The sequence below is a fragment of the Blennius ocellaris genome (genome assembly GCF_963422515.1).
Source record: "Blennius ocellaris genome assembly, chromosome: 20".
NCBI classification, from domain to species: domain Eukaryota; kingdom Metazoa; phylum Chordata; class Actinopteri; order Blenniiformes; family Blenniidae; genus Blennius; species Blennius ocellaris.
This window is the reverse complement of record NC_137669.1, coordinates 6507456-6519687: the sequence shown is the minus strand read 5'-3', so window position 1 is coordinate 6519687 and position 12232 is coordinate 6507456. Positions and strand designations below refer to the sequence as shown.

Below are 12232 nucleotides of genomic sequence, written 5' to 3'. Positions count from 1 at the left end.
GGTCACAGAAGGGTCATAGTGAGGTCACAGCAAGGTCATAGTGAGGTCACAGCAGGGTCATCGTGAGGTCACACCAAAGTCATAGTGAGGTCACACCAGAGTCATAGTGAGGTCATAGTGAGGTCACAGCAGGGTCATAGTGAGGTCACAGCAAGGTCATAGTGAGGTCACAGCAGGGTCATCGTGAGGTCACACCAAAGTCATAGTGAGGTCACACCAGAGTCATAGTGAGGTCACAGCAGGGTCATAGTGAGGTCACAGCAGGGTCACACTGGGTACTTCTTTTCTTCTTCTCCTTCTTCATTCTCACAGCCTCCTGCAGGCTCCTGTAGCCTCCTGTAGCTTCCTGTAGCCTCCTGTAGCCTCCTGTAGCTTCCTGTAGCCTCCTGTAGCTTCCTGTAGCCTCCTGTAGCTTCCTGTAGCCTCCTGTAGCTTCCGGTAGCCTCCTGTAGCTTCCTGTAGCCTCCTGTAGCTTCCTGTAGCCTCCTGTAGCCTCCTGTAGCTTCCGGTAGCCTCCTGTAGCCTCCTGTAGCCTCCTGTAGCCTCCTGTAGCCTCCTGTGGCTTCCTGTGGCCTCCTGTAGCTTCCTGTAGCCTCCTGTAGCCTCCTGTAGCTTCCGGGAGCCTCCTGTAGCCTCCTGTAGCCTTCTGTAGCTTCCTGCAGCCTCCTGTAGCCTCCTGTAGCCTCCTGTAGCTTCCTGCAGTCAGTCACCGTGGACACTTGTCAGTCAGCAGCCTTTATTCCTCCAACGTCAATGTTAACATGCAGAGAAGTCAACGCAAAGTGTAATCACCCAGAAAATGGAAAAAATACTCCCCTGCACCTGATTAGGTCCATAGAGGTACCTGCTGACCACACACACACACACACACACACACACACACACACACACACACACACACACACACACACACACACACACACACACACACACACACACACACACACACACACACACACACACACAGACACACACACACTGGGGGTCGTAATGCTTCTGGGTTAGTGCGTCCCATCTGCCTGCATGCGGCCATGCCGCCTCTCAGAAGCAGCCATGAGTTTCAAATAGCGCCGCCGCCTCTCGGCCGCCGGCACGCGACCACCCGGCCGTCACAAACGCTCCAGAGGCACATCAGTGGGAAAAGGTCTTTTTTTTTCTCCCCATCTTGATGTATGTTAAAGTGCGGCGCAGCACCTGGTGAAGGCTAATGCACATTGTTTTCTTTGTGCTCGGTTAGCGATGCGTCCTCGCCGCCGCCCGGCGCGAACACCTTGTTTCACTTATTACGTGTTTGATCTGCGATGCCGCTGCAGAGCGGCGGGAAACCATCGACCGAGCCGGCGGCGGCCATGAATAACCGAATAACTGAGGAGGTGCGGATATTACTCTCACTCCTGCAGCTCACGGGCAACGACCTCAAGGAGAATTTATTCTGGAGGAGTAAATCCACAAAACGCTCCGCTTGTCTGGACAACTTGGATTTACAACAGCTGCAGACTCCAGATTCAGAAATCCAAATTGTGAGGATAAAGACAAAATATCTACAAAGCGAAAATGTTAAATGCGTCAAGAAATTAGTTGAGATGTTAGTAAGTGAAAATGTTGATCAATGATGTTAGAAGAAATGTAACTTCAAGAAGAAGAATGGACAAAAATCCTATATTGGGAGAAATAAATTCTGAAATGTTGAGAGTAAAGTTTTTATTTCAACAGCAAATGTGGAAAGACAGAAATTCTATGAATGAAAGTGAAATCGTCTCAATTATTTCAATCAGTTTATTTATGTAAATTTGTTTTTTTTTCCACATTGAAACCTTAGAAATTACATTCAAATCATTTGTTGAGAAATTTCAGTTTATTCAAGATAACGTGTTGAGAATAAAGCAACATTTTCAGATTGTGTAAATATTAATGGCTATGATTTATTTATAACATAGAAAAAACAAAAAGAGTTAACGGGGTCGAGTGACAGTTTATATAGAAAACTGTGGGTCTGCATCTCGTATTTTAATATTCTCGTATTTTATTAATATACAAAGAAAGTGTTCAGGTTCAGTCGTCGTCCTGCGTCAGGTTTTACCTCAAATCTCAGCTGAGTTTGTCAAATTCCACTATTACATAACAATCTCTGTTGAAATTTTTAAATAAAAATACACAAATCAAACCGCACCCCTCACCCAAAAATAAAATAACCGTAGGAGAACAAGATGGTAGTAATGTTTGCTTTTATGTGCAATTAAGCAACAGGAAGCAACAGTCAAACTTTATGAACACATGAAAAACGTTTATTCAGCTTGACAGAGCAAATTAATGTGAATAATTGACCTGATTCATTTAGTCTTTGACCGGGACGAACGACAAGCCTTTATTGAGGAAATTAAAAAAAATCTGGATACGTTTCATAAATCATCTCCGTCCTACTAACGCTGGTTTTTGTCCCGGATCGCAGCGGGAATGTCGCCCTTCGCTCGCCGAGTCATTCTCCGTCCAGCCGTCCGACGCAAAAAAAACGGCGAAGGGAGGAGGAGGAGGAGGGGGAGGAAGTGGGCCGGGGCGAATGTGGCGGGAGATTAGATTAAACCAGCAGGGAATTCCACGCAGGGACGAGGGTCCAGTAATTATAAGAGCTTGTCCCTTACCGTCGGTAATTGGGTTTAGTCTGATGGAGCACGGAAGAATGGAATCTAATCAGCAGGCGGAGGGGCTGGAGAGCCGCTCGCCACTTTCTAACGCAGATTCTTCTTCGCCTCTGTGTTTTCCTGCGGTCGGGCCGGACGGCCTCGACGGGGGGGGGGGGTTCAGAGTCTGGCCGAGTCGTGAAAAACCGACTCTTTTGTTTGTTATTTCAAAGAGCAGAAAAGTGACATTCATGTTGGATCCATTAACCGTCGAGGTTTTTTTCTGTGTGAGAGGTCATCAGACTCTTTATTGACGTTACCTTTTTCTTCAACAGTTTAAAGGATCCTGACCGGATTGATCCACACTGTTGATTTCTGAGTTTGGAGTCAATCTTTAAAGTTAGAACTCTCTATTTCCTTTGCTAACAGGCCAGAAACATTTATACATAGAGGTTTATCTATCTACTTTAGCCCAGTATACCGAGACCAATATACCCGACCCTGTGAAGTCCTTTGTACCTTGTGCCTGATGCCGTGTTCACTTTATAGACGCTTTCATCAACCGCCAGCTCACTAAACCCTCTACATGGTGAAAACACTGCATATATTGATTCAGCCCGATGCTATGTATAAGAATAAAAACAACAACAACAACAACAAAAACTGGGGAATAGTTGAGCGAACAAAAGAATGAACAAAACCTGCGTCTTTAAAAGGGAATTCATATATTTTAAGGAATCTGTTGCTTTAGCTGGGAATCGAACCGGGCGTGCGAGATTCTTACAAGGTGAGAGAGAGAGAGATGGAGAGGTTGAGAGAGAGAAAGAGAGAGAGATGGTGAGGTGGAGGGACAGAAAGAGAGAGAGATGGTGAGGTGGAGAGAGAGAAAGAGAGAGAGAAAGAGAGAGAGGTGGAGAGAGAGAGAGCGGAAGGTAGAGAGAAAGAGAGAGGTGGAGAGAAGAGAGAGAGAGAGAGAGGGAGATGTGATGTCATTGTCACTCAGTTGTGAAGATCCTGATGACTGAATGTTGATTGGCTAGATAGATGGATAGATAGATAGATAGATAGATAGATAGATAGATAGATAGATAGATAGATAGATAGATAGATTTTAAAGAGTGTGTATCAAAACAGGACCAGGAAAAGTATAAATACACAGTTAAAAGGCATAAAAACACACATTTAAAACAGTGAATAAGGTGCCAATGATACATGAGATGATAATTGTTGCACTGGATTATTGCATCATCCTCAGACCTGACAGACTGTTTGCGGCTCACGGGTCTCGCGGTCTGGAGGAATGAAGCTGAGGCCGAGCCTGGTGGTTCTGAAAAGCTGCAGTTCCTCCACTCAGAAAGTTGCAAGAGGTGTTTTTTTTTTTGTTTGTTTGTTTTTAAGAATCAATGCAAAACATGGGTCATTTTAGAAAGCCGCATATTGTTTTCTTTTACTTCAAGCTGAAGTTAAATCAAATCATTGAGGATTCTTTTTTTTTTTTTTTTTACAACTAAATGAAATACAAGACGTTAACAGTCGCAGGCTGCAGATCCTGCTCCAGAGAAATATCAAGTATTAAATAGTCGAAACTGTTCCGTGGAAAAGAAACATAACCTATGAACAGCAGTGGTGCTGCTCCATTGATCCGTAAAGCTTCAGGAGACGAACGCATTGTGGACTGGTTTATTTTGGGGGTTTTTTGTTTGGTGCATTATGTAATAAATCATCAAAATTGATGCCTTAATGAGAAAAGCCATCATACCATCAGAATAACATTAAGCTTTCCAGCTTAATTAAGATTTAGAACAAAAAAACTCGTAGGATGTTTTATTGCTCGGGCCTAAATCAAAAATAACTGTATTCATTATAACAGTGTTGTTTTTTTCACAATATAGAACTAAAAGCTACACTCGTTAGTTATTACTGACACAGAATGTATGGCTGCAGTGAAACGTTACATAACATAATCTGCATTATGTTATGTAATGAGTATATATGACACAAAACATAAACACAAAAATATTCCATATTGCACCATTATTACACAACGCGGCTCGACACACCTGCGTTTGGTATGAACGGTTGCAAAACAACACCAAGTTATCACAAAATGCACCAGAGTTTTATGACATAACGAGTTTGAAAATGTATTGCATCGTTACATTCTGCAGCATCGTGACATAAAGCGGCGCTACGGAGCCTTGAGGTGGTTTTCAGTGGAACTCGATGCTTTAAAAAAAAAACACAAATTTGTGTCCGAAGCTTCGTGGGCGACGTGGAAACCGATTCCTGGCGAACGACGCCTCGGCCTTCGTGGTCTGAATGCCGTCGCCTGGTTCCAGATGTTGAAGCGAATCGTTGGAACAAAGTGTCTTCTGTTGCCCTGTTGTTTTTGTCTTTCCCCCCCCCCTTGCAGCCATCGAAACACAGAGCACCAGTTCTGAGGAGCTGGTCCCCAGCCCGCCGTCGCCCCCGCCCCCCCCCAGAGTCTACAAGCCCTGCTTCGTGTGCCAGGACAAGTCCTCCGGGTACCACTATGGCGTCAGTGCGTGCGAAGGCTGCAAGGTAGGACTCGCTGTCCTCGCTCAGAGAAAGGACACTTTCAGGATGGGGAGGGATCCACACAATTCCCTTCATTTAAGCTTTTCACTCGGTGGAAGTGGAACTGAGAGATTTGGGTTCCTTCGAGGTTCCGTCCCCGTACTTTTTCTTTCATTCTTTCTTTCTTTCTTTTTTTTTTACATTTTCCTTAAATCCACAGATCTTATTTTGAAAATTCAAGCTGGGTCTCAAACAGCGCGATGACATGTGTTTTCTTGTTTTTTTTTTCTGGACGTCTTGTCTTATTTCCCTCGTACCTCCACTCCTTCACCTCCTCACCAGTTTACCACCCTGAAGGATCATGGAAATTCATTCGAGAGGCATATTCACGGCTCTTTCAGGCCCTTTTGCTTGTCTTTTCTTTTGGAATTTGGTGTGGCACAGTCAATGGCGCGCACTGTTTTCTCACAGCGGCGAGGTTTTTAAAGAACCTTTCGGGCTGGATTTCACGTTATTTCTGCGTGTCCGAAGATATTCTGGCCGATAAACGTGTGAATACATATTTATTTATAAAGAGCAGAGCAGAGCAGTGTCTTTAGATTGTTTCTTGTAAAAAAAAAAAAAAAGTCATCCTGAACAAGAAAAGACTTCAGTTGACATGAAGCAGGTCGTAATACCATCCGTGACAATGGATACATACCAGCAAATACCAGATTACTTCATTTAGGATCATCTTAAACTTCATTTCTTACGTCGGTTTTTCCTGTTTAACCAATATTCTATCACTGAAACCAACAATATATTGTAATTTATGCTGAATTAGATGACCTACATCACACTGTTGACGGAGGCGAAGCAACAGCATCTCCTCAAGTCAGGCTGAAATACAATTCAGATTTTTTAATTTATTTGTGTGTGCTTATTTCAAACTCGACCTGCCGTGTGAACGTGACTCTCCGGATGTTTTGAGGCCCCAGAGTGCAGAAAACGACGCTGAGCATGCTATTCACACATGGCGGTCAGCAACCGGGGTTGCCAGATGTGACTCACTGTTTCCAGCTCAAGAAACGTGAAACACACACCTCAATAAAATAAAAAAATAAAAACAGCCTCTGTAAGAATCGTGATAAAACCATTAAAAAAATGATTAAACTATTATAAATGCACGAAATAAACAAAGTTATGAGAGTTTTGGCTGCCCAACTGGGGGATACCAACATATCTGGCAACACAGGTCTGCACGTACCGGTAGATCCAATTTGTGACGTCAGTCACACGTCGATGATGAAACAGTCGCACGTGGGGGAAAAAAAAAATCAGAATTGCTGCTTTCACAAGACCACAAAACAGGTCGATATGAGTCTCTTGCGAGTTAAAAAAAAAAAAACACCTCACTTTTCCCTGCACTGTGAACGAAGCCTCAGAAAGTTCTTGATGGATACTGTGACTCCTCACATGCTCTTTTATTTGGATTCATTAGAAAACAAAACAAACGATTCACAGACCACCAACAAATCTCTACACACACATTTAACAACATCTGTTGACAGCGAGTTGATTCGTCATACGGTTTTAAAATAAACACCAGTTCCGTGAGGGATTCAGTGATGAACCGTCAATGTATGAATTCCAGCTGTTTGTTCCTGATGACGCTGGCGTTGTGAGTCACTTTTTAATAAATCTCCCAGAGTGCAACAGTTCAAAACTAAACTCATCATATTTATTAATCCCTTTGTGGAAATTCTTTTTTTTTTTTTTTCCCCCGGAACAATCAAAACAACTTCTACACGTGTGAGAAGACGGAACAATGACAATGGAGGATAAATGATTATTAAACATATGGAATTTAAACAAGAACATGGTTGGTTCTCATGTTAAAACCTTGCGATATGATTCCATTACTGTTAATAAGGACACACGGATCTCCGGACTGAAAACTTCTAACTCATATAATAAACGTCTAAAAATGTGAAATGTTTTTCTTTTTTCATTTTGCTTTTCAAGGCTTCTTTTCTTGAGCAAAAATTCATATTTTCCCCTTCTTTTGACAAACTAAAAAAAAACTTAACGAGGACATTAAACCGTCCCGGAGCGAAGCCAACTTGAGGCCCGCCGACGTCTCCAGGCTGAGTCTGTGTCAAAGCGACTGATCCGGATGAAACCAACAGGAATCAGTGAGGAAGAAGAAGAAACTATTTCCACTGAGGTTATTCAGAGTGTGAACATTTAGCTCCCCGTGCATCTTGAGACTGTGGTGATCCGTCACGACACACGTCTTCTCCCAAATGTTCTACTTTTAGCAACATCTGCACCGCCGACACCCCCCCCCCCACACCCCCTGTCTCCGACAGCTGTTGCTAGGCAACCGCCAAAGCCCGCCTTCACGTAGACACTGGGATATAAACAACACGACTTTGTCTTCAGCCGGTTGGAAACGGCGGCGGTTTATTTATTCCCGGTCTTCTTCCACCACGTTTTTTTTGGGGTTGCAGAGCTCCACGTCCCCCCCCCCCCCCCCCCCCCCCCTTCCTAGACGACGCGGTTCTACGCGGCGGTCCGGCTCCTCGCTCCTCGCCGCCTTTGTAATGGCAGCGGTGGTATGCCAGGAATCCACCGGGGGGTGGGGGGGTTGGGGGGGGGGGGGATCAGCTCACTCACTGGGCCCCGGGTCAAACTAAGTTCTCCGCAGACTCATGTGTCCGATGTCAGCCGCACGGTGAACGCCCGTCCCGACCTCCGACCTCTGGCTCCGGTTCTGAGGGAACGAGGAGGGAAAATGATGTGGCGTGTTGATAGGTTCGCTAACTCCCGCGCACAAGTCGTCACTTTTAGCATCAGGGAATCATATCCTACTGGTTTATATTCAATTTTGTGGTGTTTTTTTTTTTGTTTTCGACCTTCATTTTATGGTGAGCATTTTTCACAACACCAAACATAGAACAAACCCAACAACACAAAAAGAAGAGAATAAACAGAACAGATAGACAGGATGCACGTGTGTTCATGTTCATTTAGATTTCTCAGGGAGGCAGGATTCTCCTCCTCTGAACAGATTTCTGCCTCCCTCTATTTCTTATACAGAAAATCTAGATTTTTTTCCACTTGTGTATCGTCCTTCATGTTTTATATTTGATTTTATTCACCGGAGGGAAGAGTCCAGCTACTTTCCAACACAAACATACACAAAGTAAAACAAGCAATTATAGATATTGGTTAAAGTTACTTTTTTAGGCTTCAGGTTGGGATTTCCTTCGTGAAATTATAATTCCAAGGAATGAATACTTGAATCTATTTTTTACCACACGTTACTGAGCTTAAGATGAAAATTCGTCAGAGGTCAGAGAATTACAACATTATACATGAGCACAGAAAACACAGCAATAAACACAAATCCTATAAACAGAGGAAGCCCCAGACGGCGCTAACTCCAATCAAATCGACTTTTTTTTTTAGTGTTGATCATGTTTTGACCTCCAATAGCATGAACTGTTTAAAGTAAAAACCCACATCTGGGTATTTCAAACACAATCTGAACAGGCTTCATATGACACACACACACACACAAACACACACACACACACACACACACACACACACACACACACACACACACACACACACACACACACACACACTTGGCACTTTTATTCCCTTTAATTCACTTTTATTCAGGAATGCCCCCCCCCCCCCCCCCCAACACTGCCCAGTGGCCTTGATTCCTGTCCCATCCTGACTCCGGAGGATTAGCGGAGGATTATACTCCGGGTTTTTTTTTGTTTTTTTTCTTTTTCCTCCTCTTCTTGTATTTTTTTTGTCTCCACGGTGAAACATTGTTGTCGCTTCTATTGGACAGATGCAGACGAGCAGCTGCAGGCCTCCAGCCAGCGAGCAGAGCGTCGTCCATTAGAGCAGCGGTCCGGTACCGCCCCCCCCGGGTCGTTTGGTACCGGAGGGGGGGGGGCCACACAGAAAGAATAAATAACTTACATTATGTCCCTTTTATTTATTATCCCAGTCTGAACTGTGTTTTATTTTGGAAAAAATGGCCAAATTCTTACTGTTACATCCATCTATGCTTGTCTGGGTCATGTGACACATTAACGCTACAACCCACAGCAGCAAAACAAGTAAAACACACAGTCGTCTTTGGAAAGTTTCTTTGCAAAGGAGAAAAAAGTCCAGTGAGGAGACAGAAGAATAACATACAAGTAAGTAGAAAGACTTACAAGTAGACAGTGGATTACCGTTTTTTATTGTATTAACAAAATACCACAGTTGTGTTGGTCGTAGGATTTAATTTTGTAGTATTTATCCGCCACACCTTAAGAGCGGTCCGTGAAAATGTCGTCGGACGTTAAAGCGTCTGTGGCACAAGAAAGGTTTGTGACCGCTGTATTAGGAGGAAGAGCCTCACACACGCACACACACACACACACACACACACACACACACACACACACACACACACACACACGGCGCTGTAACACACCTTGAACAACTCCTCTAAAGTCTATGCACCGTAAGAACCGAGTGCCTTCATGACAGCGTGACCTGCAGTTCCAGGAAGCGGCGCCGGAGCCTCCAGGTCGTCATGAAAACTCTTTTGTGGAGTTTGGCGAAGGACTCGGTGACCGGGTGCGACGGCGGCCGTGACTTTTGGAGGATTCCTCGACTTTGGTTGGACACAGACGAGGCCGTCTGTCGGCCGTTGCATATGCATGCGCTTCTGGACGTCCATATGTCCGCCGCCGGTTTAACAATTCAAATCAGCCTGGCGGAGCAGCAGAGGCCGGGCGCCGCGCTCCCGGCGACACGCTCCAATGAAACGCCATTAAAAGTACAAAACCAACACTTTCCCACAACTCGGGCCGGCGCACCGGCAAGGAGGAACGGCGAGGACTCTGCTGCTGCCAGGCAACACCTTTGGTCACTTTCCATTTCTTTGATCGCATTAGTGAAACTGTTTAACCTTGATGACCAACGAGACACTATTACAGTATAAACTTTTCACCAAACACGTTTGCCTGGAATCTCAAAACAGGGTTGAATTTATAAGCTTATATAGTTGGATTTTGCTCTATTTATGAAACAGTTTTGACGTGACATTTGAATGGCTGATTTGAAAAAGACTTATAGTGACATTAGAATGACAAAGTGATATTTAAACAACATAAAATCCAATCATTATCATATAAAGTGACATACCGTGACATAAGGGCATTAAATTTGATTAAATTAAATGAGAAAAAGTGAAAAAAGAATCACATTTAAATAACATGACCGCAGTAAGTACAGGAGCACAGTAACACAATACCATGTAGACTTGTTTTACAGTGATTTAATATATTTTCATGATTCACATCCAGTCATTTTTGAGCAGGACAGACTGAATGGTGGGAATGTATTTTAAATTGAAAATGCCCTTGTTTAAAATTAAAAGCAGGTGTGAAAATAAAAAAAAAATAAACAGCTATGAGTGAAAAATGACAATTTTACAGCTCGAAATGCTTCCATTTTTATTGTATATTTCGGCACAAAAATCCCACAGTCAGTCTCTTATATCTACAAGTCTTTCAGGACGTCTTTAAGTACGATTTCATAATTTTAAATTTTTTATTGGTTCTCCATTATTTTCTGGCAAGACAGGACACTGAAACCTTTTTAAGGCTGTAAACACTTTTCACTTGTCAGCTTCATCAGCTGAAACGTGTCTTTTGCTTTATTTGTGCTAAATTTGCAGCTATATTACTATTTTAGATGATCAGAGTAGATGAAAAGTGCTTCACATATTCATTTTTTTCACCCCACGGAATATAATGTGGATTCAAAAGACAATTATTTAAAAAAAAAAAAAAAACGCCAAAGTGTTACCATGACGACCAAGTACGAGCCATGAGGCGCGAGAAGTTTATTACTGTAATAGAATGAAAAGTTGAAACAATTTTGAAGGGACATAAATAATAAATCCACACTAATTTCTAGTATCGTGGAAAAAAACCTTCCGCTTCTCTGCTCTCAGCCAATCACAGGTGAACTCGCCTCTGTGTCGCCATGGCAACAGTGGGCAACTCAGCTTGCACTCTTCTTCTGCTGTTGCATCTGATGGCGGTTTCTGATCTGAAGTGATTTTTTTGTTGTTGTTGTTGTTGTTGGGTTTTTTTTAGACCAAGTCTGCCGCTACTCAGGCTGCATGGCTAACGCTACTTTACGAATAGAGTCGAAACTTGGCGGCTCTCGCCGAACAAGAATCTTTACATCGTGACGCATTTTTACTAACGACTGAAAAAACCTGCGTCCCATTCGCTGATTGTGTTTCCTTCTAAACCTCGTCGGTACCGAAGTAGTGAGACCTCACCCCGTCTGCCTGAGCACATTTCACCAGACAATGTCTTTTCAGCGGAGCCTCAGATTCTCCTTCTTCTCCTCCTCCTCCTCCTCCTTCTTCTTCTTCTTCTTTTCTATTCTCAGACTGGCCGGCGAACACTTTAGAAAGCCTGGTCTTCAGGTTGTTTTGCATAAGCCCTGACAAGGTCCAGAAAGAACGATGGCTCCAATCTGAACGCGTGTCGTCAAGCGCTGACAGCTCTTTTGGGGCCGGGGACAAAAACTGGGAGGCGTGAAGCGCTCCCCGCTCTCCCTTTTTCTACTTGTTGGGTCCCGAGGCGTTGACACGGCGGGATTAGTCTGATGGAACTGGTTTGACAAGCGAGGGACCATAACCTCGGCGAATAAAAACACAATTGAGAATGGCCGCATTGGAGGAGAAGCAACTCCTCTCGCTGAACCCCGGAGCCTCGGCGCTGTTTGTTCCACCTCCAACCCCCCCCCCCCCCCCCCCCCCCCCCCCATGCCGGGCGGGAATGATGTGGGGGAGACTCGCATTCAGCTCGGCCTCGTGTTCCAGAGGAGCCGCGTTTTGTATGAGACTGTTTTATACACAACAAAACAACTTAATGCACTTTAAGAAAATCTAGTCTTCATTTGTTGTCGCTTAAAAAAAAAAATGCATAAGTAATTTATAACTGACAAAAAGTGGCTTGTGCTGTATGTTTGTTTGTCTCTTTATTGTGGAGGGA

At 43.8% G+C, this 12232-nt stretch overlaps 1 protein-coding gene across 1 annotated transcript in view; it reads left to right on the top strand.

Moving 5' to 3' along the window:
- LOC308144368 (retinoic acid receptor beta-like) overlaps window positions 1-12232 on the top strand; it is a gene marked incomplete at both ends in the record, with an annotated part of 99178 nt that overhangs the window by 31625 nt on the left and 55321 nt on the right. The window contains one exon of the mRNA XM_080515473.1: window positions 5032-5180. Within this exon, the coding sequence (XP_080371599.1) occupies window positions 5032-5180 (149 nt within the window). The remainder of the gene's footprint in view (window positions 1-5031; window positions 5181-12232) is intronic.